General features: G+C 42.8%; 1 protein-coding gene and 1 long non-coding RNA gene across 2 annotated transcripts in view; one reads left to right on the forward strand and one right to left on the reverse strand.

The window, feature by feature from the left end:
* The window catches only part of LOC128145151 (uncharacterized), a 32374-nt gene extending 18797 nt beyond the window's left edge, over positions 1–13577 (reverse strand). The window contains exons 1-2 of the long non-coding RNA XR_008236356.1: positions 13184–13577; positions 11237–11418 (exon numbers count right to left, since the gene is read on the reverse strand). This is a non-coding gene — a long non-coding RNA (uncharacterized LOC128145151). The remainder of the gene's footprint in view (positions 1–11236; positions 11419–13183) is intronic.
* Positions 1–25388, forward strand: part of KCNJ6 (potassium inwardly rectifying channel subfamily J member 6) — a 165895-nt gene extending 140507 nt beyond the window's left edge. The window contains exon 4 of the mRNA XM_052794864.1: positions 21986–25388. Within this exon, the coding sequence (XP_052650824.1) occupies positions 21986–22311 (326 nt within the window). The 3' untranslated portion in view covers positions 22312–25388. The remainder of the gene's footprint in view (positions 1–21985) is intronic.
* Positions 25389–26720: the final 1332 nt, after the last annotated feature.

Here is a 26720-nt window from a genome sequence, read left to right on the forward strand (position 1 = left end):
CAGAGAATCAAGCCCTGCATCTAATGTTGGTAATGCACTTAATAATAACAACCCCGCTTCCCTGGAAGAGAACATTAAACCTGTTCAAAATACAGTATTTTTTTCCAAATGATAGTATTTCTTCCCTCCTACATCATATCTACCTTAATCATCTGACTCCCACATAACTGGCTCGACTTCAATGACAGTCTCCTCTACTTGTTTAAAAGTCATGTTATTTCCACTGCCATCAAAAAGGCATGATTTTCAAGTGAAGTTATTAAGTTTCCAATACAAGGAACAGTGCGTGGGTGCTACTGAAGTAGACTCTCAGGCATGAAAAAGAGATTCCCTCCCTTCTACCAGAGGATTGGGTCTTCCTTCTCTCTGGGGCCAGGAGACACCTTTATTTATTACAATGTTTTGGCTGTCTCCAAAGTGAAGCCCATGACCCACAGAGAGCCCAGTGATCTAACACTGGCTCTGTAGAAAGAAACTGCAGACCTTTCCTCCGTGTGTCCTTCATGGTGCTGGATGAACAGAAAACTACTCAGTTATTTTAACTAGCTTGCTTACATCCAAAGTATTCTAGCCAAAACATTAAGACGATGGGCAATATAGGAACTCAGCTTTCCCTTGAGGCTCCATAAAGCCATCCTATCTACCTATCTGCAAACCACAGTCCAAGTGAACCTGATCTGTTAGAGCTAAGAGCAGTTAGGGCTGATCCATATGCCTGATTCCCACCCAGCTGCTAAGCCCCTTATATGGGACACAGAAGAATAATTTTGTAATACTTTCTGAAGGAGCAGAAGTGAAAAAAAATCTCTTCAGTTCTAACTTACAGCTTTTAACCTCAAGCTTTGTATCCGTGCAGACAGCATCGTGGACTTTAATCAATTTTACTGAGTTTCAACTAGTTTTATACCAGCCCCCACGTGTAAGTATGGACTTTGTCAAATGACAGTGGTTTATTAATTTTGTGACAATGATCTGAATTGAGAGCTGAGAAATTAATCTCAAACCAATTCTGTGTTTTGTAAGAGTCTCAGCTTCTTTTCTGCACAGATCTCTCAGCAGCTGTCAAATCACTGCAGGTCTCCATTTGCTGAATCTGACCTCCCTGAAGTTTCACTTCATTAGCTGCCCTTTCACAAGATCTTTCAGCTCTGTTCAGTCCCTCTGAATTCAGCAGGATGAGTAGACAGAGGGATGTTCCAGCTGCTACAGTAGGAAACGTTTATGAAAACTGTATTATGCAGCACCTACACTATTAATGAATTAAATCCTCCAGGTTCATTCTTAAAACACTGCCATTTTTTCGAAACCTGTCAGAGCCCCTTAATCAAATTACAGCCTTCATTCAGCTCAAGATTGTACCCAATGGTGTGTCAGTTTGACACACAGGCATCTGTCATTCTCTGACAAGGAGAGAAAGAGAAAAAACAGACAAAGGGAAAAAGTAAAGAAAGTTTTCTTATGTTCCCCTCTGCCCTCCCTTAAGACAGATGTGCCACACAGAGGCCAGATTTACATTCAACTCAGATTCACCTGAGTTGATCGTCTCAAAACACTAAATTGTACAACTGGTAGCAGGAGTGTTAGCGGTACCAGGACCAGAATGGCTCAGGACACAGAAAACGCATGCGCATCCTTCCTGAGCCTGTGAAACTTGCTCTGCTCTTGTAGTTCACATTGGTGTGCACAGTTCAAAACTTCTCCAGCTATTGTTATTCACAGCCTAGGTTGTGTTCTAGTGCTGACAACCTACAGGTACACCCTGAGAGTTATACCTCTCTATGTTGCCATAAAACACTGAGATTCAGGACTAACATTTTCTGGAATCGAAACATCTTTCTCAAGTTCTCCATGACACACTGTGAAGCTGTACTAGCCTACAAGGCAGAAGGGGCATGTCTGCTCCTATGCCAGCCACTTCTGTACAGCTTCAGTTTTCAATCACACGGCATTTTTGCTCAGCCTGGATGCTATCTATCTGTGCTGTTCCTGCATGGCAGTCCTTCATGGAAGTGCAGCATGAGAGTGGGTTAGCAGCAGTCTTTGGGTTAGCCTAGAGATTTTGTCCCCTCTAGAGTATCAAAGCCTAATGCAAAACAAAGAATCAGCCCTCAACCCCACCTGCTTAAATGGTCATGAATCCTGAGGGCTTGTCCCACTGAGCCATCAACTCTGCTTATGGGTGGTGCAGCTGATTGACCCTCTGTGTCCTCACATCTGGCACAATAGGAACAGAAAAGGAAAATTCAGACCTGCCCTTTCATCCTGTCCTCAGCAGCTTGTGTACCCTGGGGAAAAAGCAAAGATGCTCCTGACCAGTCAAGTTGCTATTCTGTCCTTCAGATTTCTCAGTGCTGTATCCTTTTCCGCTGGCCCTTCCTGACTGCCCCAATAAAGAACATCTTTCCTAAGTGATACTTTTCCCAGGAAGAAGTGTTCCCTGCTGGTCTTGTTACTGTCTACCCAGGGAGCTCCTTTTTGTCCCATTCTCAGACAGACCCCTGCTGCTGCAGCATCTAAAGACTTTATGCAGCACAACTGAAATGTATCAGAAGTGGTCCATAGCCTCCCTGCATCAGGAGAATTGTGTGTCAGATGTGATGGCTGGTTCTTTTTTATCTTTGATCCATGCTATTCTGTGTTTGTGTTAAAAAGACAAGGTCAAAAATGCCTGTCTGGCACTTCAGATGAAAACTACTGAGTTTTAGTTGTCATTGGAGTTTATTCCTCAGTCTCTTCCTTCTGTAAAAACAGAAAAGTTCCATTTTGACCACCCTTACCCAAGATGGAAACAGTCCACAGTTATTCTGGTCTCAGGGAATGAGCACCTTGAAAATAAGCACAGGTTTTTATTCCTGGTGTAGAGATGAAATGACAGGTGTGATGTGTCTCTGGAAGTTCTTCGGCATTCAGCATGGATTGGACCCATGGTTTTATGCCCTGCTAAATTGTGTTGTGTTGCCCAGGTAGGAGATGAAGAAGGACTATCTAGGCCCAAAGTCAGTCCACTTACCTGAAATGGATGAGAACCATCAGCTGTGCTTAAGACCTGTCCACATCTTCAGTTTTGGACTAATAATTCCAATTAAATGGTTCCTTTGACTGAAAAACAGGAACAATAACCTTAAGCTCTTGTGTGGAAAACATCCAGTCTGAATCAGAAGAGCAGGAGCTTGTCTAGACTCTTGAATGATGACAGAATTAAGCTGCAGGAAGTTTAAACTATTACTATATGATGGCACCAAGTTGTAACAGTGACCACTCTGATTGCCTATTCACTGCTGTTTCCTTTTTTAGACGCCCTGTTCATGTTGGTTTATCATCGGCTTGCGTTTTCATCAGAAGGGTGAGGCAAACAGAGAGTGGGGCTCAGGGCTCTCTCCATCCAGTCAGTCCCTCTTTCAGTGTCTCTCCCTGGCTTGGAGTCAGACTGACTTAAAACAGCAGATTAAACCTGGCCAGCTAAAGTTTTTACTGCTCCTTGCCAGCCTCCTTATTTCTGACAAACATTGTCACAGTTGGTGCTGTTTTAATGGACACCACTGCTGCTGCACCCTGCAGTTTTCCAGGGTACCTACAAAAACCTTCCCAAACCCCTGGCTCGGATTATGTTAAGCATGAAGTTAGTAAGTGGGTGCACTGCAGGATTTGGGTAGGTGGTGCAGCCCACAGCACTAGCCTTTAGCTCAGACTGCCCTTTGACTGCACAGTAGATGTGTCGGGGCCCCGCTGGGTCAGCATCCCCCCCCCCGATCCTGGAGCAGCTGGTGCCTAACTCAGCGCAGTGTGCACCGACCACAGCCAAGTGCCAGTAGGCGTAACTCACACACAAAAAAGGGAATTGGCTGTTTAGTCAGCACAGCTGAGGAAACAAGTTGCAAAGAATCATTTATCCCTCACAGTTTTTCATGCCTTCTTCCAAGTATGCAGTCAAAAGTAGCAGGGACCCACATCTCCTGACTGGGCGGAGGAGCGGTGGCAATGCAAAACACCACTTGGAGTCTTTCAGTGCTCTTCCAGTCTTAGGAATATTTGCTGTATCAGTAGCTTGTAAAATTATTTTTGCTGGCAGCCTACAGCCCTAAAGCAGTAGTCACTCAGAATCAGGGTGTATGGTTACACCTCTCATCCTACTTCTTCCCCAGAAGTCTTTGCTTCAGACATATCAGGGCTCATGGAAGATCCCTTCTGGCTGACCTGTATTGCCCAGCAGTTCCCTGGAAGAGGCGAAAAGCTCCAGCAACACAAGGAGACTGCTTTAGTGCTCTTTCGTGCCACTGAAGCAGTACAATGCAGCATTAACACATTGAAGGATCTAGTCCATTAACTATTAAAATTAGCTTATCAAGGGAGATGGCAGTACTTGTGGGAAAACAAGACATTCAAAGCTTCTTGCAAATCCAAACCGTCCTCCTCTAAAGCATCATACCTCATCAGTTCTACTTGTAGCCTTCTCTCAAATATAACAGTGTAAAAAGGCTGCAAAGTGAATTTTTCTTCTGCAGCTGCCATCTTAATCTCCATCTTTCTCCCGTTAGCAACAGAGCTGCAAGCTACAGCATTATTCAGGAGTTTTGCAGTGTCAGGGCTCTGATTGTGCTCCTTCTTTTGAGATATTTGTTCACAGCAATTTAATTCAAGGTACAACAATAACCCAAACAGCAGCAGGCCAGTCTGATCTGGCTTCAATGTGGCACTGTATGTAGTGGAAAGCTGTTGTATTGTTGTTAAGTATTGCAGAGTTCATGAAGCTGAATGATACCTTTTAGAGATGAATAACCCAAGTCATGGCACCCTCATTACCTTGGGCTGATTTCCTTTGAATGAGTTCTTTTGTTGTCACTCCATATGTATTACCACACTTGGATTCAGAAACATTCATGTGATTCTCCAGTTGCATTCTCCAGTCACACTGGAGAAATTCCCCCCAAGGTAAGGGATCCTGAAGAGCAACCCCATTCCTATAGAGACTTTTGCAACCCACTCTCATCCGGACTTAAACCACTCCTTTCCAAAAGCCAAGAAATGCAGCAAGAAGATACTTTCAACTATTGTGAAGCTTGGATTGGGCCATCACCTTGTCATTGGCTTTGGACCCATCAGCTGGCTGGTTGAAAGCCTATAGAAATGTGATCACTGGTTAGCCTAAAAGGCACACATCACAGCTAGAGCAGTCAGTTCACGAGGGGACCATATCATATTTCTCTTTCTCATTATCAGTCAGGAAAGCAAACAAGATATTAATCAGCTTCTCCTTCAGTCACAAACACAAACACACATCAACACACAAACAACCTGGCCAAGTTCACAAAGGGATTTATTAAATGAAAGCCTTCATACCTGACCAAACTTTGAGGAATTTTTCCTGAAATACTGCACTTGAAGCCTGTATTCCACCATGGGAGCAGCACATGATTAGCTGTGCTTTTATCCCTGTGCTGACATCTGAGACGATCATAGGTTTTTTTACATTAGTATGCCTGGTGAAATCAGAGCAAACCCTTTGCTCTGTGATTAATAGTGTGTTAAGCCACAGTTCCAAATTATTTCAACTTTTCAATGGTTATGGGAACATTTACAAGACTGATGGCTGGACCGTGTACTGCCAACAGGCTGAAAGAGCTATCATTTATTACAGGGCTTTCTTGCAGCCAAAATGTGTAATACTACCCTGGTAAACTGTGCAGAAAAAGAATTACGAGTTTTGGTACAGCGTTTTCCCAAATTAGAAATCAAGTGAAGCTTTCTGCACGACAAATGTTTCTGTGTGTGGGGAGAAGGAGGAAATGTCATTAAACTTTCCCAAAAATGTAAAACCCAAATATTTCTGCACTGTGATGGTGCAACCGAGCTTCGCTTATTGTGTTGGCTCATTTAATCCCATCATACCACAGTATTTTGTGGTGATTTGTTGTTCAGTTTCACCATATGCTTATAATAGCCTGATCTATCCATCATTTCCCAGTTATTTTCTTGTAACAATGTCTTAGCTGTCCCAGTACCTCTCTGAAGTCTGTTAATTGTCTTCTCACTGCTGCCAGTTAAATTCTCTTCTCCTCCCCTCATATGACAGAAGTAATTTTCATTTGATGATAATCAACATATCTCATTAAGCATTTGAAGGGACTGAGGCTTTCCAAAGCTCACACATCAAGGATTTGCTATTTTGGGTATAGGAAAAATGCAAAATCACTGACCTCGGTATCTCTGTACATCTCTCTCTATCTGTATGTGTGTGCATGCATGTACGCGTGCCACAGCCTCATGTCATAACAGAACGCACAGGCAAAATCTCCATTATTCTGACAGTAGAAATTTTTCAATCACGATTAAAAGAAGGGGAGAGCTCCGCTGCGCAGAGAACAGGAAAAGGCTGAGGAAGCACAATTGTGACTCCAGGAAAACACGTTCACATTCCATGACGTGATTCATCTCATCCGCCTTCTGTTCCCAAAACAAGCTCTCCAGTTTTGTCATCCATACCCTGCATGGCTTAAAGCAAAGGAGAGAAATGGTCTTAGGAAAGATTTTGAGCTCTACTGAGACCCTGGTAATGAGCAGAAGCTTGCCTTGTGTTGAAATAACAGGATCTGAAAAAAATGCTGTTCCAAAACATTAGCTCTCCATGAAAAATGAATCAGTGCTTTAGGCCAAAAATTCCTCCTGGCTCACATGAAAGGAGAGCAGATAGCCAGCATGCCCCAAATGACTGTGAAAATGTATGTATCCTCACACAGCAGCCTTTCTTTTCTACACACCTTCTATGAAGCCTTAGGGCAAGTCACCATTCTTTGCCTCAATTTCCCCATTGGTAAAACCAAAATAATAATATTTCCCTTCCTTTGAGACTTTCAGATAAAAGGTCACAGGAAATAAGAGCCAAACATTACTAGTACTATCCTTTCTGAGCCTCAGTAATTAGTTCCCCACTGGGCTCCTGGATTCTGATGCAAACTTATTGGCATAATACATTCTGTGCTTGTATTGTTGTATTTGCATTGACCTCCATCTCCAGCAAAATCAGAATAAAATGTAATTTTAAAATTGATAGGAAACACAAGAAGCAAATAATTCGGGTTGTACCAAATAAGTTGCAGCTAATGCTCTATGCACATAGGACCCAGCATGTGCCAGCTCTGTAGTCGCTTCTTAAAGCAATGTGTAATGTCAGGGTTTGGGCTTTTTGGGGTGCCGCTGCATTTTTCAATTCATTTCCAGCACTCACATGCATGCTGGGAATAAGCAATTGTGGTTTTTTCTCCCTTTTCTCTTTAGAAATATGTGATTAAAACGAAAAAAAGAGTCTTCATTCTTCGAGACAGCTCTGCCCGTGCTGATATCAGATTAGCCAGGCAGGAGTTCAGCCTTGGGGGGGTGATGAACACTTACACCATGGCCCAGATCCTCAGCTGTACTTTGAGGAGAAGCAAGGGGAAGAAGCCAAAGTGGCCCTATCAATCTGTCATCTGTCCCAGGAGCACCTCCCGGTTCTGGTTAGATAACAAAGTGCCTTATGCAGAGTTTTTGCTTCTTTTATCTCTCTGGTTAAAAAAAGCTCTGCCTGGAGTAAGTACAAAGTGAAGGCGGTGGTGGTGTATTTCATGTGGCAGCCAGGGAAAACTTCTATCATGGTGGGAGGAGAGAGAAGGGCTCACTGCATGGCACAGAGCTGGTTGGATTCAGCATTCTTCCGATGCCTTCTTGAACTCCTCCCAAACTCACAGCCCCTTCGTCAGCCTGCCTTGTCTCCAAACTCTTGCATTATTCCTCCCAGGCATTGTGATTTACACTGTTTGAAGGAAGCACTACTAGCTTTAAAGCCACCCCTGAGCTCCCCTACTACCCAAGCCTGGTTCATGGCAAGCGTGAAAGAGAGAAGGGGTCAGCAAGCTTTCGGAGAGTGCATGCCAAGTTTTATTTCTCTTTCCCGCCCTGGAGGTTAAGCATGCCTTAGGAACACAGCAGGACCCAGAGGATGCTGCCTCACGAGCAGACATCTGCTAGATTGCTTGGGACTTCGCAAGGATCCCATGGAGGTGTAAAACTGTGGAGATCTGAGTCAGGTCCACAGTCTGGAATAGCTATATCCTGACGGAAGATGGTGCTGGTTTGAACTGCTGCTGACTGAGACTAGAATCTGGCGCTGTGCTTTCCATTTGCTATGGCATACGTTTTATTAAAACCTCACGTTAAACACTCGTATGCAATGTTAGAGACAGATCTTTTTAGCGAGAAATGCCTGGGTTTATTTTTTTCCCCCATTTACCTCTGAAACTGGGAGCCTGGTCTAGTTTATTTTCTGTGAGGCAGGACACCATCAGACTGAAGGATGTCCAGTTTTAGCCAAGTGCTCATTGTACAAAGCATATATCAATGAAGTGCTCCAAATTAGCAGTGGTCTGGCAGCAGTAATAAAAGCTGCAAGAAAGAGACCGTGTAATTGTGCTTGTCATGAAGAAGAATATAGTCTGCAGCTGGTGTACAGAAATGCCTCAAATCTGTATGGGAGTCAGAAGAAAATCAAGTAAGCTACTAACCTCTAGCTCAAAGAGAGTTCAGCAAGGTATCTCCTTCAAACTCTACGTTCCTGCCACAAACACACAGCATCCTGGTGGTGTCTCATCTGCCTGCCGGGCCGGACATTTTGAAAGTAACTTTTGCAATAATCTCTTAACAATATTTTCCAGGCATCTTCTTTTTTCTTAGTTTAGATATATGCACACTTCAAAATCTTTGTAAGCTATCTCTTCTGGTAGAAGAGTGCCACCTCATGACTGATAGAGAGGAATGAAACAACCCACAGCGGTAAAGCTGAAAGCACTCAAGTGCTCACAGCCAGGGAGGACAAGAACAGCTCATGCCCTGTGTACCCAACCATCTAGCACCACAACACCCTGAGACAAACACTCCTTTGCCAAACAAGTGTTTCGTGTTCCAGGAGAAAAAGCTTAGCATCTTTGCTGAACGCCAAGCCCATCCTCAGTCTTGAACAGAAATTAATTACTCAGGAGAAACAGACATTTTGCAGGCTTCTATACAAGGTGCTTCTTGCTTCAAAAGCCCGGTATTTTTTTTTCAGACTCCTCTGCACTATCTTAGGTACCTCTCCTCTGAGAACTGTGCAATTTCGAGTGTGAGCACCCTCTTCTACTAGCTTCCTCAGATAGCTCTCTCCATACATAGCAACCTCTTCTCAAGTTCATTATTTTTTCCTTACTAAGACAACTAATTTTTCTCACCAGCTGAGATAAATATTGTTCAACTAAGGAGAATTTCAGGGTGCTAAAAAGTCCTAATGACTCTTTGTTGCTTCCATAAATGAGGTGCATGTGTCAAAGAAACTCAGAATTTCTCTGCTCCATCACAAGTTGGAAATGTTCGTGGCAAAATCAGACACATATTCTCATGGATTGATTTGTCTATGCTCCTCCCAGAAACAGTTACTTTAAATATTTACAACACATGAACAAGGAATAGAGGAAAATAGCCTTTTGCTGGTTTTTTGCCTCTTTTTTTTTTCTTTTAAATGAATTCAGGTATTAAGTGCTACATTGAAAAGGCTAGAGCTTGAAATGTGTTGTTCCTTTTTTTTCCCAGAATAGAAATATCAGGAGAGTAGTACTGAAGCTTTCCTAAAATCCCAACTCTACTGCTGCTATTCGCCTTTACTGGACTCATTGCTAAATGCTAGGCAGTAATTAAAGATCAGAATCAGCTTCTTCCTCACCACCTCAAATAAAACCAAAGTCAATTAAAACCAAGTGAAGTATTAATTTTTCTGAAATGGTCATTGATCTACTAGCAGGTATATTAATAGCACCTATTATCAGACAGGATGCCAAGCAGCTAAAATGTGGGTACAAATTTTGACATAACTTGAATATTAAATAGTGTTTCAGAAGTGAAAGATTTTGCATCTCATTCCCTGAGGCAGCCAGTTTTTGCTCAGTCCTGCATTTCAAAAATGTGCTGGTAACATTGACAGATAGCCAATATTATTAACCTGAAAGCATCAACTTAATAAGTCTCATCCTATAAACTGAAAAAAAAAGAAAAAAAAATCAAAACCCACTTGCTGTTCAGTGGGAGGATTTTAACAGCGCAGATGATTTTCTTTGCATAACTGCTAGAAGGCCTGCAAAAGTTCATCAAAAATCAGAGCTGCATGAAGTCTGGAATTGGCTGATTCTTTTGTTATGATAAAGATAACAATAGCTGAATCAATAAACCTAATTTAAATTTTAATTAAAGATTATTGTTATGACAGATGAATTTTTAAACTTAGTGTGTTTAACGGTTTCCCTTAGAAAGGTTTTTGTAAAGGAGTTGCCCAATCACACTAAATAATAGCACAAACACATGACTGGTTGCTTAAACTCTCGCCCATTAAGAAAATGAAAGGGTATAAGGTCTACTATCTAAACCCATCGTCTGAAATACTAACAAAACCAGCCCAGATATTCCTCCTCCTCCTCCCAGAGCAGGTAAGTTAGCTCTGGGCCATGTACAGTGGGGGGGTCCTTCAGACAGGACCGCAGCACTGAGCCCCTTCAGCTCTTACACTGAAGACTTATAAAACCAGGGACATGCTTCAAAGTATCTGAGCAAAATTTCTCCACCTGCCAAGGGCTATACTGCCAACAGGTCATAGGAACAGCAACTGGGCTAGAGGCAGGTCCATGCTTAAGCCACCAGAGAGAAGAGAGGAAGAGCTCCCAGCTGAATTAAGCCCAGGTCCAACCACCATCATCAAAGGACAACACCTTCAAGGAGCTGAGCTTCATCCGAAATGCCCAGAGAAAGGGCCTGTTGCTTGTTTGCTTGGTTAAAGAACCAGAAAGCAGCTGTGCTGTTATTAGCCAGTGCTATGGAGCTGGACCGATCCAGTTCTCACACATCCCCATGCCCAGCTGCTTTTTGTAGTCTGACGTGTGATAGTAGCTGGCCTTCTCAAATGGCAGCTATGACGGTATCAGTGATGCCGTCAGGATTTAGAGCTTTCTTCTGAAAACCATGAAGCACCTCTACACTAGTCCTCTTGGTACTCTTTCGGGTGAAATATAAATCAAAAACATAATCTCTGAAACTAAGATATCTTTAGAAAAACTGATTTCTTCAAGTTGTCTCTTCTAAAAGCAAGTACCACCTACCCACATTTAGCTTGTTTTCCAGCCCACCTAAAAGGATGCACCGTTACAAAACTGCTCAGGCAACCCCACAGAAATGTTTTGTTGCTTACCAAAAATCCAAGGGATTTTGGATAGAATAGAATTTCTCTTTATTTGTGTTGCATTTCCAAACATCACTTCTCACCAACAGCTGCCTGGCAGAAACAAGTGCTTTATCCCGAAGTCTCTTTCATCTCCTCCTCCGATTTCACAAAAGCTAAACCAAGCTTCAGCAATGCCATTAGCCACAAAACTAGAAACAACCACCAGAATACTTTGTGGGTGATTCACAGATTTTGTTGTCAAAAAGCTAGTGATCTTCCTTATTTCCTGAATTTTACAGCATGCCAAGCTGCGTGTTCACACTGTTTTGTCTTTAATCCTGGGTTCACAAACATTTCCACAGTAAAATGTGACATTTTTATAAAAAGCTCTAAGTCAGCGAAGTTCAGGATAGAGCAAACCTTGGATGTTCTGTTCTCTTTGTAAGCAGCATTTTAAGAAGAGAAACAAAAGCCATCTAAACATGCAGACTCAGATTACATGTTTAAGAAGTCTGCACAGCAAGAGGTGAAATAGATCACACATCTATTTTAATTAAATGTTTATCTCACAGTCATGACAGCACAAGTGTGCAGCAGGTACAAGCTGTTACAGAAAATGTTTCTTTCACAGCAAGCAGCATTCCAGCTAAAGGGGTTTTTCTCCCAGCCATCCCTTGGCATTAATGTTAATGTGGGATTTCAGCAATGCCCAAACATGCCTTGTTCTAATCTCAGTCCCAGTTACCACTGTGTGCTAAATACACATTCCTCAAGAGGGTTGCATATGCTATGCATTAGGTAGCATAGAGCCAATATAGCAGTCAGCTATATTTTCCACAAAAGATTGGCTCTCTGGGTATACATCTTAAAGGATGCCATCTTAGAAGAGTTTTCACATAAACAATGCGTCTACCCCTTTCCAAGACCAAATGCATTTAGGGTCTATATTCACAGCAGTTGAGCAGGCAACCTGCAGAGCATCCAGCTCTACTAATGCCATCCATGGGCATTGCCCTGGGAAGCTTGCTGCAGGTGCATCAGAGCAATTGCGTCTTGCAATGTTAGCCTGAACATTTTGGAGAAGCAGCAGTTCCCATCCAAACTGCACATCAAAACTGGAGTTTTCAGAAAGACATAGGGTTTTATCAAACTGTGAAGTTTAGAAGTGTTAGAGGATGTGTTTTTCTCATCTTCATTTCCTGCCTGGAATTTATATCTACCCCATTCCCATCTTCTGCCTGCCCAGCAAGGAGTGGAGAGAGAGAAACCTGCTTCTGAGGTGCTGATCTCTTTGGGTTTATGCAGAACAGGGAAGAACAGGAGCTGTTCTACTGCTTTCTTCCCCAAGATGAGCAATGCAGCAACTCAGGAAGCTCCTTCTTCACCCTTCTTTTATCCAAAACTAGATTTTCCTGTGGCCCTCCACCTCTTCATAAAAGGTGAGGGAAAGGGCAGGGGACTCAGAGCCCCTGGAGGAAAAGGGACTCCCTTTAGCTCCTCTCAGCCTGAGATCATGCTGCAGGAAGCCAGCTGTAGCACAGCATCACTGCACACCAGTGTGTGGCTGGGCATCCCTCATCCTCTCCTCTCCTGGGGCTTTTATGAGAAGTTTTTCCCCAACGGCAGTGAATCTAGTGACTGGAGAGAGACCATAAAACAGACTAAGCCCAAAGTGCTTTCAAATGCCAAGGTAACTAAACTGGAATATTTGTGTGAACTATGTATTTTCTGAGGTTCTCTGGTATAAGAATTAAAGATGTTGCTCATGACTGTGGAAAAGAAATAGGGAGCCAACAGGAACTCATGCAACGGCTGTGATTCTTGCTGGCTGGTCATCCTCTCTGTTATGGAAGCAACCTAACAAGACAGCTGGAGAGGTCCAAAACCATAAACAGGACTATTAGCCTTCAGGTACCGCCAGGGGTCTTCTCCACACCCCCTGCCACCTCAGATCCTCTCTGCTCCATGACGTACCTCCGCTCTGGTGGGTCAGGTTGCACTGCTTAGTGAAAAATCCTGCCAGGATCCTTCTCTGGTGAGGCATCAGCAGGCGGCTCAGCTGGAGCCCAGTGCCTCTGCTGCCTGCTCCCGGCTGTTTGTCAGGGAATTGCAGAGCAAGCTGCCTGCGCACCGCGCCGGGAGAGAGCGTCCCACCTGCAGGCCAGAATTCAGGAGGAAGCCCATGGATTAATAGCAATGTATTTTTAAAAGGTCAGGACAGCTCTTCTGCTTACTCAGCACTTTGCATTTTGAAAGCAGAGCCACCATAGATAAAACCGTGTGCTGCAGCTTCTTTTAAACAAAATTCCCCTATATTCTCCTGTGGTGGGTACCTGCTAGGAGAAATAAAGCACTTGAGTGGTGCTGATTCGATGTCTGAGAAACCACCGAATCTATAAATGTATCCCAACAGTCAAACACAGAGTAGGGTACAAAATCCTGGTACTTCATGTTCCAGCTCCGCTGAATTGAGTCTCCAGTTTCCAAGGACTCCCAGTGCCAATTCTGAAACAAGCTTCTCTCTCTGGTCAGACGCTGCGTTATTTGATATATTAAATTTCACAGATTTAGGCAGAAAAATGTAATCATCATCCATTTGAAAAAGCACAGCTGAAAAAATGATTAAAATTCATAAACATCAGGCAGCTTGATCTGCTGGGCATGGCCTCAGTATAAGGCTAAATGAAGGTTAAATATTGGCTGAATAATAATTGTACCATCTCTTTGAGAAGCTGTTTATTGAGAATGTATATGGTACTGTTAGCTAAAAGTGGCAGCACATTTGAGATTGAATCAGACAATCTTTTCTGCCTTATGCATACCATTTCTCAGACTAAGCTACATGCAGTTAGAAAGTAAGAAATTAGACACAAAATACTCAGTGAGGTATATTTAATTCCTGATAGGAAAAATATTATCCAAGTATATCAAACATTTCTAACTCAGCATTTTTCCATTGGAAAATATAATTTTACTGGCATTGAAATCTTCTACTGGGGGGGGTGTGTGTGCTTTTTTTTAATATTTTGAAAAAGACTAAAACATGGCCATCTTTTTCTAATTTAGATGTTGCATTATACAATATATCACATTTGAAGAAGTCAGAATGAAAACAGAATGCTTTGACTGATCCAAGTTAGACTTTGTTTAGTATTTAACTGAATATCAGTTCCATTTTTTTATACTTATTATTCGTTTTCAACTTGTTTAGAAAGAAATAGATTTTGCAGTGTCAGAAAGTCCCACGGACTTGAAATTATGGCTTCTCACCAGCTCAATTTCCTACGCATATTCACCTCTTGTGCAAACACGACCTAATAATATACACCTTCTCCCACAGGGGATGTGATTTTATTACTATTGTTGGGGGTCGGGCCAGCTGCTCCAGCCCACTCCATGGCAACTTGCATTTTCTGACGTGGAGCTTGTACCTGGTCCCGTCATCAGCTGTGAGACAGACAGCAGCTACCACAGACACCTCTGATCAGAATTCACAGATAGCATTAGGTCAAAGCCATAAAATTTCAAATATAGTGATCAGCTTCTTGGTCTGATTAAGAAAGAATTGTGAAAATAGAAATACCAAATTACTCAATTCATATACAGAAAAAAAAATACCAATTTTAACTTTAAAAAAGGAAAAAGAAAACAAACAAAAAAAGCCAGTGAAGGTTAATTCCTTATATTCTTACAGGAAAATACATCTGTCCCCCGTCCCTTCCTCTCCCACTCACACACCCGCTCCTCTCTCCAGTCACTGCACCAGAGCCAGGAGCAGCCATGCTGCGATGTAGCGGGGACGTGGAGAAGACACGCACACTGTTCACAACCCACAACACGAGGATGTCGTGCACAGATTCCCAGGCATGCTGAAACACAGATACATTGAAATGGTCACTGACACCCTTTCAGTTTTCACTCCTTTCAAGAGCTTTAGACATTGCTGAGGATGAGATAAGCATCCAATTTCCAGGTGGGTTCTGAATCAAGTTATCAACCCCTGGGAATTTCCCATTGCTAGTGCTGAATGAGAGGTTATGTATATTTAATTATTTTTACTCAAAACTGAAAAAAACACTGATTTCTTGTCAGATGTACACAAATACAAAAAGGCGGGGGAAAATGTCTTATCACAGCGTGGTATTTGCAACATTTTCCAGCAATGACCACTGATGCTTTGGGCTTTGCAAAAAGTGGTGAATTCAGGGTACGACATGACTTTTTTCTTTTTTTCTTTTTTTTTTAGCCTGATTAAAGATAACAAATTAATTAATATGGAATGTTTCTGACAATAACTTGGTGTCACTATGAAAATTTTATTCTAAATCTCTGTTCTTTTTTGAGGCAATCTTTTTCACACCAGGGAGAATTGCTTAGTACAAATTTGACAGGGGAAGTCTAGATGAGGAAGAGAATATACTGCAAGCACATCTACTGCCTTTAAATCTCAGCATATCCCTTGTGGCACCCCAATAAAACAGACCCAGCAAAGCTAGGTAATTTGCCAAAGCCCACACGATATCCGCAGGAGAACCAAGGTATCAATCAGGAGTTCTTGACTCCTAGCCTTTTGCTTGTTTTTAATAGCACACATTGCTTTCTCATTCTCCTTAACATCTAAAAATAGCAGAGTGACAAATCTTGCACCAAATATCTTTGAGACCAAAAGGTCATCCAGGCAGAGACCATGTCTCTGCCTTGTAGCACGCTGCTTTGTGATACTTAACGAACACAGGAGCAATGCTCAGATACAAACCCAGGAAGTCACTGTAGGTTTTTTGAGCACCATACTGAAGTTTCAGACACTTGCTGCACATTCATCTAATTACCTCAATATTAGTGCCATTATCACAGTGTTTAAGTAAAATCCCCCCATCTTCACACCCTTGCCCCAGGCAAGGTGCAAAAGTCAGCTTTAATGCTATGGGTCAGCAAGTCCCCCTTCTTCATAATTCCTACAGCAAAATAGTTTCATCTTGAGCACTGACATAGAGGCTGTAGGAATTAATCTCAAGGGGCGAGAATTTCCTACATGTTTGGTTTTGTTCTTAAAAGGTTCTTACAATGCAAATGAACCTTTTGACAAAGTAGATCAAAACCTCTACAGTGATACCTCAGCACAGGATGTTATGAATAAGGACAGGGTGAAAGCAATATAACGCACGTGGAAGTCTCAGCTCCCAGCTGGAGACCCCAGACCAAATTCTGTACTCCTGTACATGAGTGAAACTCCACTCACCCCAGAAATGAGACCACCACTGTTTTCTGTGCACATCCGAGTCCTCTGCTGCTGAGGTCTTACTCCAGGCTGAACTGTGAAGCAAACTTCCCATGCAATGGTTGAAAATGGGTCATTCTTATGGGATATCCCATTCAATTTTGTGCAGCAGAAAGTCTGCCTTGTTCTGCTAAATGCCAGCAGGAAATCGCTGAACCTCTAAATTGGCTTGACATTGTGGCTGTCAGCCAAAAGATGCAGTCAATAATGGGCCATAATTCTTGCCCCCTTCATTTCATTTAGAGTCCTTTTTTTATCACAGGAGTGGACTTCGAAAATAAAAAGTCCTGTTGTAATAAAGACCACCTCAAGTAAAACAAAAGCTGAATGAGGCTGTGTCTGTGTGTAAGCTGCAGTAGGCTGACCTGGAGCTGAAAATCACTGTACTTCGGCCCAAACGTGTATTTGATTCTGTGATTCTGAAGTACCCTTTTTCCCCTGACTTTTTATAGCGTTTTATTTTTGATGGCTCCCATCACAAAGTGAAATAATATATGGTAAGAGTGCATGACACAATGTATTACTGTGTAAGCTACCATGAAATATTAAATTAAGTGCACTGTGAGGAAATGCATCAAGTCACTCTGGGTCACCACACCAAACCCTTGTAGCACTGTAAGACAGTGCAAAGCATAAGTCTAAATAGCAGTAGACAGCATGAACAAACTGTAACCTCAAAATAACTGCACAGGGCGACTTTTCAAGAGTAATGAATCTGGAGGTGGCATCAACTTTGTTATTAATTCTAATCAGTCAAAGGTGGGGTTGTAACCTTACCCGCATATCAGCAACAGCTTAGGGGAATTATTCTGTCATTTTCTTAGACTACATGGTGCAAACATTAGGCTTGATAAAACCTTTCATTCTAGCTGCAAGGAAAATTGCTGATGGGGTACACTGAAATAGTGTCCATGCTCCCAGTCAGGCAGAGGGAGCCACTGCAGCCTGTGCTCAGAGAGGAACAGCCCACAGGTTATCAGGAACCAGAGCGTGGTCCCAACTCCTTGTTGAAGCAAACAGGACATAATGTCACAGATGTGACCAAGCCCCCTACAGCATCCCCACCCCAGCACAGGTACCTGGCCGCAGGAGCCCAGCTGTGTGACGAAGTCAATGCAGACAGAAAGTGGCTTAGCAGGCCGGCTCCTGCTCACGAGCTACACTCAACTCTGCAGTGTTACCCAAATCTCTGTGCAGTTCAGATCCTCACCTGTTGAACAGGAATAATAAGCATTTAGAGGATAAATTAAAGTTTTAATTACACTGGTTGTATGTTAACGGGACTATCCAAAGTAGTAACTAATTGCTGATTTCAGATACATGGAGCTAATCCCAGCACTGTCAGCAGGACCTTTTTTGTTCCCATTTGAAAACAAAACAATAAAAATGTTGCCGTATTAGCTTGGCTGTCTCAAAAAAAGTCTCCTTCATCCAATCCCCATAATTTAGTTTGCCTCCCCTGATATAACAAGGACCAAAATTCAGCTTGCAACTCGCCTTGCATAGTTCTGACCCAGGAACGGGGACAGGCAAGCGATAGGCACAGTGTCCACCGTGGTGTGTGTCTTTCACAAAGAAGTGGTAAATCTTATGATGCTGGTTACAGTCCACAAAGCTATAACTGAACATTAAACATAATAAAAAAACCCACAATGAAGTAAGATGGCAATTAATTTTACAACTTAAGTAACTTGTCCAGCAATCAAGTATTTGCACAACACTCGGTCATGATTCCCTAGCCTGTACAAACATAAAACAAACAGACCAAAACACTGTCATTAAGACCTAACAGAAAGCTGTAACATATACGAAGGCTCATTACCACTCATTAAAAATGCTTCGAGTTTAAGGGAGTAAGACAGCAGTTAAGGGCAACCATCAGAGGTCTCATCAGCTCACGGTGTATTTAAAATACAGTATGCGGCGAGGTGAACAGGTGCAAGCAACAAGCCCGCTGCACTGCAACCTAATCCTGCCGCTGCCGTCCCCCCGTCCCAGGCAGCAGGGACAGATGGTGTGGGGAGCTGCAGAGCCACCGCACCGGGACGTGCAGGGGCAAGCGGCTGCCCATCCCAGCGGGAATGCTCCTCCGTTACCATCCGCTGCCCCGGCTTCACTCCATGTCCGTCACAGCAGGGCCTGAGAGTCCCGCCTCGAGGTTTTTTTGGGCTCCGACACTCCATCTCAAATAGACCGTTCCTTCCAGTTATAGTTTTAATTAATTTAGAATGAATTATTTGGGTCTCTTAATTTCCCGGCTTATTTTGAAAAAGTCCAATTAATGCTGAGCTAAGTATCTCCAAAGGCTCCCTAGCTCTCATCGACCCTGAAGGGATCCAATTAAAATGAGACACTAGTCAAAATGTCAAACCACAATCATTTTTAAAGCCATTGTGCAGCAGATCTATGGCTACATGTAAACCACACAATTACTGAATAAATCACGCAATACTTGGACACCTAAAGTCTAAAACGCCCTCACTCAAGATGCAGCCTTCCTCGTCAACGAAGAGCATGTTCAGAAATTACAGCAAATAATAAAAGTCACATTTCCTTTTACAGGACAATTAAAACCATGGAGTATAACGAGACGTGTCAATTAGACCATAATATATGATAAGGGCTTAAGTGCAGAAAAGACAGTCCGGAAGCTCTGCTGACTGTGGAGCCAAAGGATCTCTGAACCAGCACAGGCAGAGGCTGGTAAAGACACACCATGCAGAACTGCAGAAATCTCTCTGTTCTGCTTCCAGAGCCATGCAGGCGCACTGGCAATCACTTCAAGGGTCCCCACAACTCTTTCTCAAACCTTTAGAAAGCATTGTAAGGTCTTTCTCATACACATGTCCCTCACTAGATAAAGTCTTTTTTTTGATTTCAACTCTACTTGCTTGAAAAATCCTAACTCTTTCATGCTAGCTCTGAAAGTATTTTGTCTAGCTGTGGAAAAGAAACAGGTATTCAATCATTGCTAAATGGGAGACTGAATTAAAAACTAAGACAGGTCAAAATTTCACGAGTGTTTGTTTTTAATGAGCTGTAACTCTAATGTAATTCAATTAATCTTCTTGACTTCTGCAGAAAATTGCCCCCCTCTTTCCCACCAGTGAAATGAATTTTTCCAACCAAAGCAGCAGGATCACTGAGTACTTGGTCTGAGCACTGGAAGGTAACACTGTTTCAAAGGGACTTCAATTTTTTTTTTTTTCTTTTTTGAATCTCATTGCCCTTCTAATGAAAACTCCAAATTTCGCACTCAATTTGAAGTTAAATTTCAGCAGCAGAGAAAGGGATTAGAAACACATGAGTCTTAGGAACAGCATACTCCTTTGGGGAAACCCATCCAGGGGGTCACTGGTCTCAGAGCACCACCAAGGAGCCGCAAAGATGCTGGTAGGAGACCAGCCCAGAGGGATGCCCGAGACAGCAGGGGAGACATCGCAACCAGCACCGGTCACTGCCAGCCCTCTCTGCCCCCCAGCCTGCTGATGCCTCCCTCCCAGGGGCAAGGAGATCCTGTCAAGTACTGCACCCACGCTTCTGGGTCTGCCCAGAAGAGCACTGCAAAAAAACCCAAATGACACTTTGGGGAAGCTGCTGCACAGCTAGTGCGTTTGTCATATGTATAGTGCTCTGTGAGATGCCAAGTTCATCTCCCTCTGTCATTTTGTGAGAAAGAAGATCTCCTTTAGACTAAAAATCACACAGGAAATCTCACAAGAGATGATTTTGTGTCCTTCAGCCCTTCCCACCTGTGAAATGAACAGAAAAATGGTAAGATCTTTATATTACCATTTGTGCATTACTTGAGAATTGAAATGCAAACATGTCTTGCTCTGCAAAACTGAGAAAAATGAAGGCTTGTTGATTTCTGTCAGGTAAAAGGAAAGAGAAATTAAGATCAGTAAGCACAGTAGAAGTACGGTCACCTTTCTGCCTGGCTGTAGCAGGTAGGTACGGTGCAGCAGTTTTCATGCTAAAGCTTTCCGTGACAGTCACCCCTCCACAGGGTCTGAGGTGCTGCGGTAAGAGGAGGGAATTGATGGAGAAGTGCTGAAGTATCACAGTGCGGTAACAGCTGGTAAATGTCTTTCTAAACATAATGTTATCGTGAAAAAGATAGAGTATCAAGAAACAGCAGTTTTCACCCGTTGGAAGCATGTTATCTGAGCTTGGAGAGGAGGCTCGAGAGAATGAGGGCAGAAATATCTAAAGCAGTTTGCACAGCCCTGAAGAAGATTGGAGACATTAAACTGCCAATGTTTGCTCTTTCTGAGACTCTCCATGTGCCTTTATATGATGATAGCAGTGTAGAGAAATGATGTGTATTTCTACAGGCTGCCATTTGTGCCCCCAAAATTAAACAGTTTTAATTGATTATGATTACCTTCTAAATAACTGATGTGTGGCAGGCTTGTCCAGGGGTTATGTATCATTGCTTATTAAGTATCTGACATATACTGCTTGGCTGATGTCTGCTTAGTAAAACATAGTTAATAATGTGCAAATAATTAAAGGAAAACCATCACATTCTCTCCGTGTACTCCCATTTTGTTGGCAGCATGTTTTTGCTTCTTAAATTCACTTCTTCTGACCCTTTTCCTGGTCAGCTGGGTTTCCCCTTCCACTGGTGAGCATTAATATTTTATCGTAGCATTTCCCTGAGTTGTCTGTCTGAGATGGAGCAGGTTCTCCAAGTCACAAGTCCCTGCCACAGCCAGGTGTTTCTTCACCTGGAGGATACTCTGGACTACACTTTCAGCTTGGAACAGCTGCCTCTCTCCATGCCTCTTAACGAAATATAGTATCTTACAGATTTTTTTTGGCCTATAGCAGCTCCCAGAGTGAGGTTCAGCAGAGCTGTGAAGGGAAGGTAACGAGGTTAGTTCCAGTTACCTGAATTCGACACCACACACTATCACAATGTCCTTCAGCAGTTTTGCTGATGTTTGTGCATTGGCCACCAGCACAAACCTCAAAGCAGTGTAACTAAAAGGCAGCTCCAACCTTTAGGGGAACCAAGTCAATCCATGCATCACAGGCTCAGGGGCTGGCTCCAGCTGAGAAAAACTTCTGTACGAGTTCCTCAGTTAGCCTGGGCAAGTGCTGACCATGGCAGCGTGGGTTCATTACATGCCAGGGAATCAAAGGATAGCATGGTGCAAGTCACATATGCTCTCTATAAGCCATCTGAGACTCGTCAGCAGGTGAGTGACTCGTTGATGAAATACAGGAAGAAGAACTGCATTTAATAAAGAAATGTTAATCTTTGCTCACAGACTCACCACTTGTTATTATGTACACACAGAAGGAAAGGGCGTCAAATAGGTTACACACTGTAAAATTGCCTTCTAAGCTCAACCTCATATGATGTCAAACCTAATTCTTTTCTGGCATGTGCCTTTTTACATACACTTCTCTGCCTATATGAAAAAATAATTAAGGATCTGGGAAAGCAGTGGGTCCTTATTACAGCACTTCTTCCTTCTCTGTTACAGGAATGACCTGCCAAGCTCGAAGTTCATACATTACGAGTGAGATCCTGTGGGGTTACCGTTTCACCCCTGTCCTCACTCTGGAGGATGGATTTTATGAAGTTGACTACAACAGTTTTCATGAAACGTATGAGACCAACACACCAGTTTACAGTGCCAAAGAGCTGGCAGAGATGGCCAGCCGAGCAGAACTGCCCCTGACGTGGTCTGTTTCCAGCAAGCTGGACCAGCATGCTGAGCTGGAAACTGAAGAGGAAGAAAAGAATCAAGAAGACCAAAATGAAAGAAATGGTGATGTGGCCAACTTGGAGAATGAGTCCAAAGTGTAGAACCACCGGAGGCATAAGGGCCACACCACTTCCTTTATCTTCTCCCTCTTTGCTCCCCTTTTCTTTCTCCAACGTGCTTTTTTTTTTTCTTCCTCGTTATTCTTAATTCCGGGAAAATAAATACTTAAGATGCGAAATACCTACCTGCCCAATTTAAACTCAACAGATTCACAGACTAGGCAAAGGCGTGAGTTAAAGCTGCAATACCCATTATCGACGGTGGAATCTCGATCCCCACCCTGGTAATGACTGCTGGCTTCCTCGGCACCTCTCTGAGTTCAGACCTCCAGGTTTATTCACATCAACAACAAAAAAAACCCCAAAGCGATGGGAATATATACAAGGGATTTAAAAGGAAAGACTAATTAATGCTCATCAAAGTAATGGGCCTTGGCTCCAGTTTTGACGTATTTCAGGAGAGTTTCACAAACTGAGTGACAGGCCTCTATGAAATGGGCCTTGCAGCTTTAAGACAAAGGTGAGCAGAGGGATCTGCAATCCAACACAATACTGTACATATGCCTTATGTAATTACTTTCTCTTTACATTTAGTAATAAACACCGCATGTACAAAAGCACTGTAGTAAAGAACTTCTAAATAATGTACATAGATGTGTAATTAATGTAGGTTTAGAAACAGAGTTCTAGAAATATTGGGATGCAAAAACTAACTACCCATCGAGTAGGCATTTCTCTTCAAATATTTGGAGTGTAATATTGATTTTTTTTTTTTTCCCCTATATCTATGGCTCTTCTAGTGCATGACATTTTCTTCAGTGTACCAGACTGGCAGCTATTTAGAGTACCTCACTGTTTGCCAAACAGATCGTTTCACTGACTCTAAAAAGCCATAAGTCTGGGAGAGGGCAGAGTAGAGAAACTGTAACATAATTACTGATATACTGTGAAAATGTTTACAAATAAGGCAAACTGTTCCTGGTTCTTTTTTTGGCAGTTCAACCTAAAATTTAGGCTGTGGCAAACTCATGGCAAGCCAGAATTTCCTGTATACTCTTAATATAGCAAGCATGTTTCATGTGGAGGTATTATCCTTTATGTGCAATATCTAGGGAAACTTCTCCCTTCTCCCCACCCAAACCACGGGATTTCAGCAGTTTGCTACACAAACAGCACAAGCCATTGAAAACCCAACGTTGCACCTTAGCAAGTAGGTTTTTAGCTACTCAGCTGGGAAAGAAACAGCTGAATTTCATCTGAAGCCATAATCAATGAAATTCATCTGTTGACAGCGCCGGTGCTTGGCCGGTCCGGCAGAGTCACGGAGGGTGCAACATCCCTGGGTATATGCTTCAGCAGGGTTTCTCAGCCAAACACACAGCTCCTGCCACCCGTGCTCAGGAGAGTGGTTCCCTAATGACTTTCTCCACCTTGGGTTAGCTCCCTGGCTGTTGTAAATCCGTGTAAATCCTGTACATTCCAACCTGACAACTTTAAAATAAACGGGCAGTGATAATTTGCATAGCTTACACGGCAACACTCATGCGAGTAGGGGAGCTGATGTGTACGGTCACAGTTCCACGGACACGCTCCGTAAGGGGCTGCTCACACCGTGCGGCATTGCCCAGTGCTAAGGACCGCTCAGCCAGGCCCTGCGTGCATAAAATACTACCTGTTGAAAAAAGCAATGCTTTCGGTGGGCTTTCACTCAGGCCCATCAAGAACAGCATTTCTGTCAGCAAAGGAGAAGAAGCTGCAGCCTTAATTTCATTTTTTTTATACCTGCCTACTCCGGAAAGAAAGAATACACTGAAGAGAATCTGAAGCATTTTTGTACAGAAACATTTACATTAAAATAGAAGAGAAAAAAAATAACCTCAGGAGAAACTCAGTGGGCAGGTGGAAATTTTGCACTGTGATATAGCTTTCACATTAAATTCACATCTATTTTCCTTTTTTTTTGCTGAAACAACTGCCCCTTGTTAATTTTCATGGACTGTGGCTAATTGGCAGGGGTTTCTGCAGGTCCTCGAGCTGTGCTTCACGCTGAGGCGGGCAGCATAGGGTGCGGGGAAAGGGTTGCATACCAGGTACTGGCAGATCAGGCTGGATGGAAAGAGTTTTTTGTTTCAGCTCTGAACATTTTCCCTAAAAGGCTTTTACAAAGCAGCATGATGTAAGGAATGGTGCAGAATATGGATTTTTGTTCCCTCCACCTGGGATGGCTGATTCTGCCAACGCAGTAAAGGTCACTTACACTTAATTTTTGTGAAATAACACTCATTTTGCTACAGACCTTTCAAAGTTTGTTCTGCCCCAGCACCAGCAGCTGCCGAGTGCACCAGTTCATCCATCCCAGCCCACCCGTAAGGTTACCGGTGAGAGGTACTGAGCATTTTGAAGGAAGGGTGGCTCCACAGCTCCACTAGAAGACAGAAGCCTTCTAGCAGAGGAGCCGGGGGGAGCGCAGCATCAGTAGCGACGAGCCACCCATGTGTGTCAGTCCTAGCGAAAGGTGTGCGAGCTGAAAGCTAACCATTCCTCTGAGGATAAACCTGCTTTTTGCTCTTGTAATTTACTGGGCCACTCTATAATTCATTGCTGCAGTTTAACAAAAGTTTGCATTAATTAGAACAGCAGCTCAGGGCCCTAATTAAACCTTTTTTTGTCCTTTAGCACAAAAAAATAGACTTTCCGCCACTGGGGCATGCGCATGTGTAAGCTATATTTTTGTGAATAGGGCACTTAAAGCTTAAGGTGTGTGTGTTCGTCCTTTCTCTCTCTCCCCCTGTATTTTATTGTCTTTGGTATTAATGTAGTATGGACTGTAAAGTTTATGAAATCTCATTTTTGTAACATAAGCTTAAAAAAAAATAGAAGCCTCCAAAGCTTTCAACGGGGAAGCTTCACGTAATCTTTGTACTAGAATGTCCCTATCAAACACCTCTATTTTTCTACAATGATTGATTAAGCAGTTTAACAATGTATTTTGTGTCAATGATTTCAACTGAACTGGTAAAAAAATAATTAAGAATTGAATGCTGTTAATTAACAATGGATTTTCAAGCCGTATATACTGAGTGGTGTTTTCATTAACAGTAAATAACTTAACCTGGGAACTTCATCTCCTAATCCTAAGAAATATACTATGAAATATCAGTGCCCTATGGGAATATTTTTGGCAAATCACATTTAAGGAACATGAATAATGCAACATTTTAATATAATTGACTACATAATTAATCAAGACCCACTACATCTCTATATACTTCACTAATAGATTTTGATGTCTTTTTCTCAGAGTATCTTGCAATTTCCAGGAGCAAAAGAATTTACAGAGATAAATGTGAGCTCTCAGTAATCTACTGCAGCTCTCAATTCCTTCTTCCAATGATGAGAAATGCCACAGAGATGCTTTGTACAGACTTCACAGACTTCATGCACAGCGTTGCACAGTCCTCTCTGGCTCCTTCTCACTTTTTTCTTTTTTTTTTTTTTTTTAATAACACACTAATTTTTTTTTAATAACACACTAATTGTTTCTCACCTGCGCAAGTTTCCAAACCAGATCTTTCAGATGTTGCTAACAGACACAGACATACTGCTTTTAATGGAGAAACTCGAACTTATACTGGGCAAGAATTTGACCTTCAGCAAATACTTGAAGCTCTGGCTTATTATTTAGCAATAAATACCATCTTACCGGCATTAAAATAAATTTCAGAAATTATTTCAAAGTAGGTATCAAAAAAAGCAAACGTTCTCTTAGCAATATATAACTGTAATGATCTAGATCTTTGCCCTACAAAACCAGTCATTGGCATTGATGTGAGCCATCCCAACAAATCTAACTTCTGTGATCAAAGTTGAACGTCTGCTCCTACAAAGGGCCTCGCTGCAAGCGTGCAGGTAGAGAGCATTGCACAGCCCCGAGCCAGAGCCCTGCGCACCCCTTGCAAGGCAGAGGACGGAGGTGGCGTGCCAGGGAAGGGTCCCCAGCAGGCAGCTGCTGAGCCAGGTGGGACGAGGTGCAGGCAGATGCCAGAGGAAAACGCTTGACGGGTGGTTTGAAGTTAACTTCAAGACAGGCTCTGGATTTAACCCTCGTGCACGGAGGTGCCCAGATCTGGGGTTGCCCGTGTTCCTCTGCTGGAATTGAAGAGGAAACCCAGGCCTTTCAAAACCAGGGAAGAAATGCCTCTTCTCTTTTCAGCCACAGGGCAGAAGTTCCCATTTCGCTCAGCTGCATGGTATTGGGCTACTTAGGGGAGGGAAGACCTGGATTCAGTGCTCTCTTCAGCCCAGGAGGTTCAAAGCTGCATCCCACTTCTCCCGAGAAACTAACTCTGCCCTAACAGCAACGGCAGAGCCCCAGGCCCTATGCCAAGGGGTGACTGGCTCTTGAGTTCACCTGCTAGCCCAAGGAAACTTTAAATCCTTGTGTTTTTAGC

The sequence above is a fragment of the Harpia harpyja genome, chromosome 8 (genome assembly GCF_026419915.1).
Source record: "Harpia harpyja isolate bHarHar1 chromosome 8, bHarHar1 primary haplotype, whole genome shotgun sequence".
Lineage (NCBI taxonomy): Eukaryota > Metazoa > Chordata > Aves > Accipitriformes > Accipitridae > Harpia > Harpia harpyja.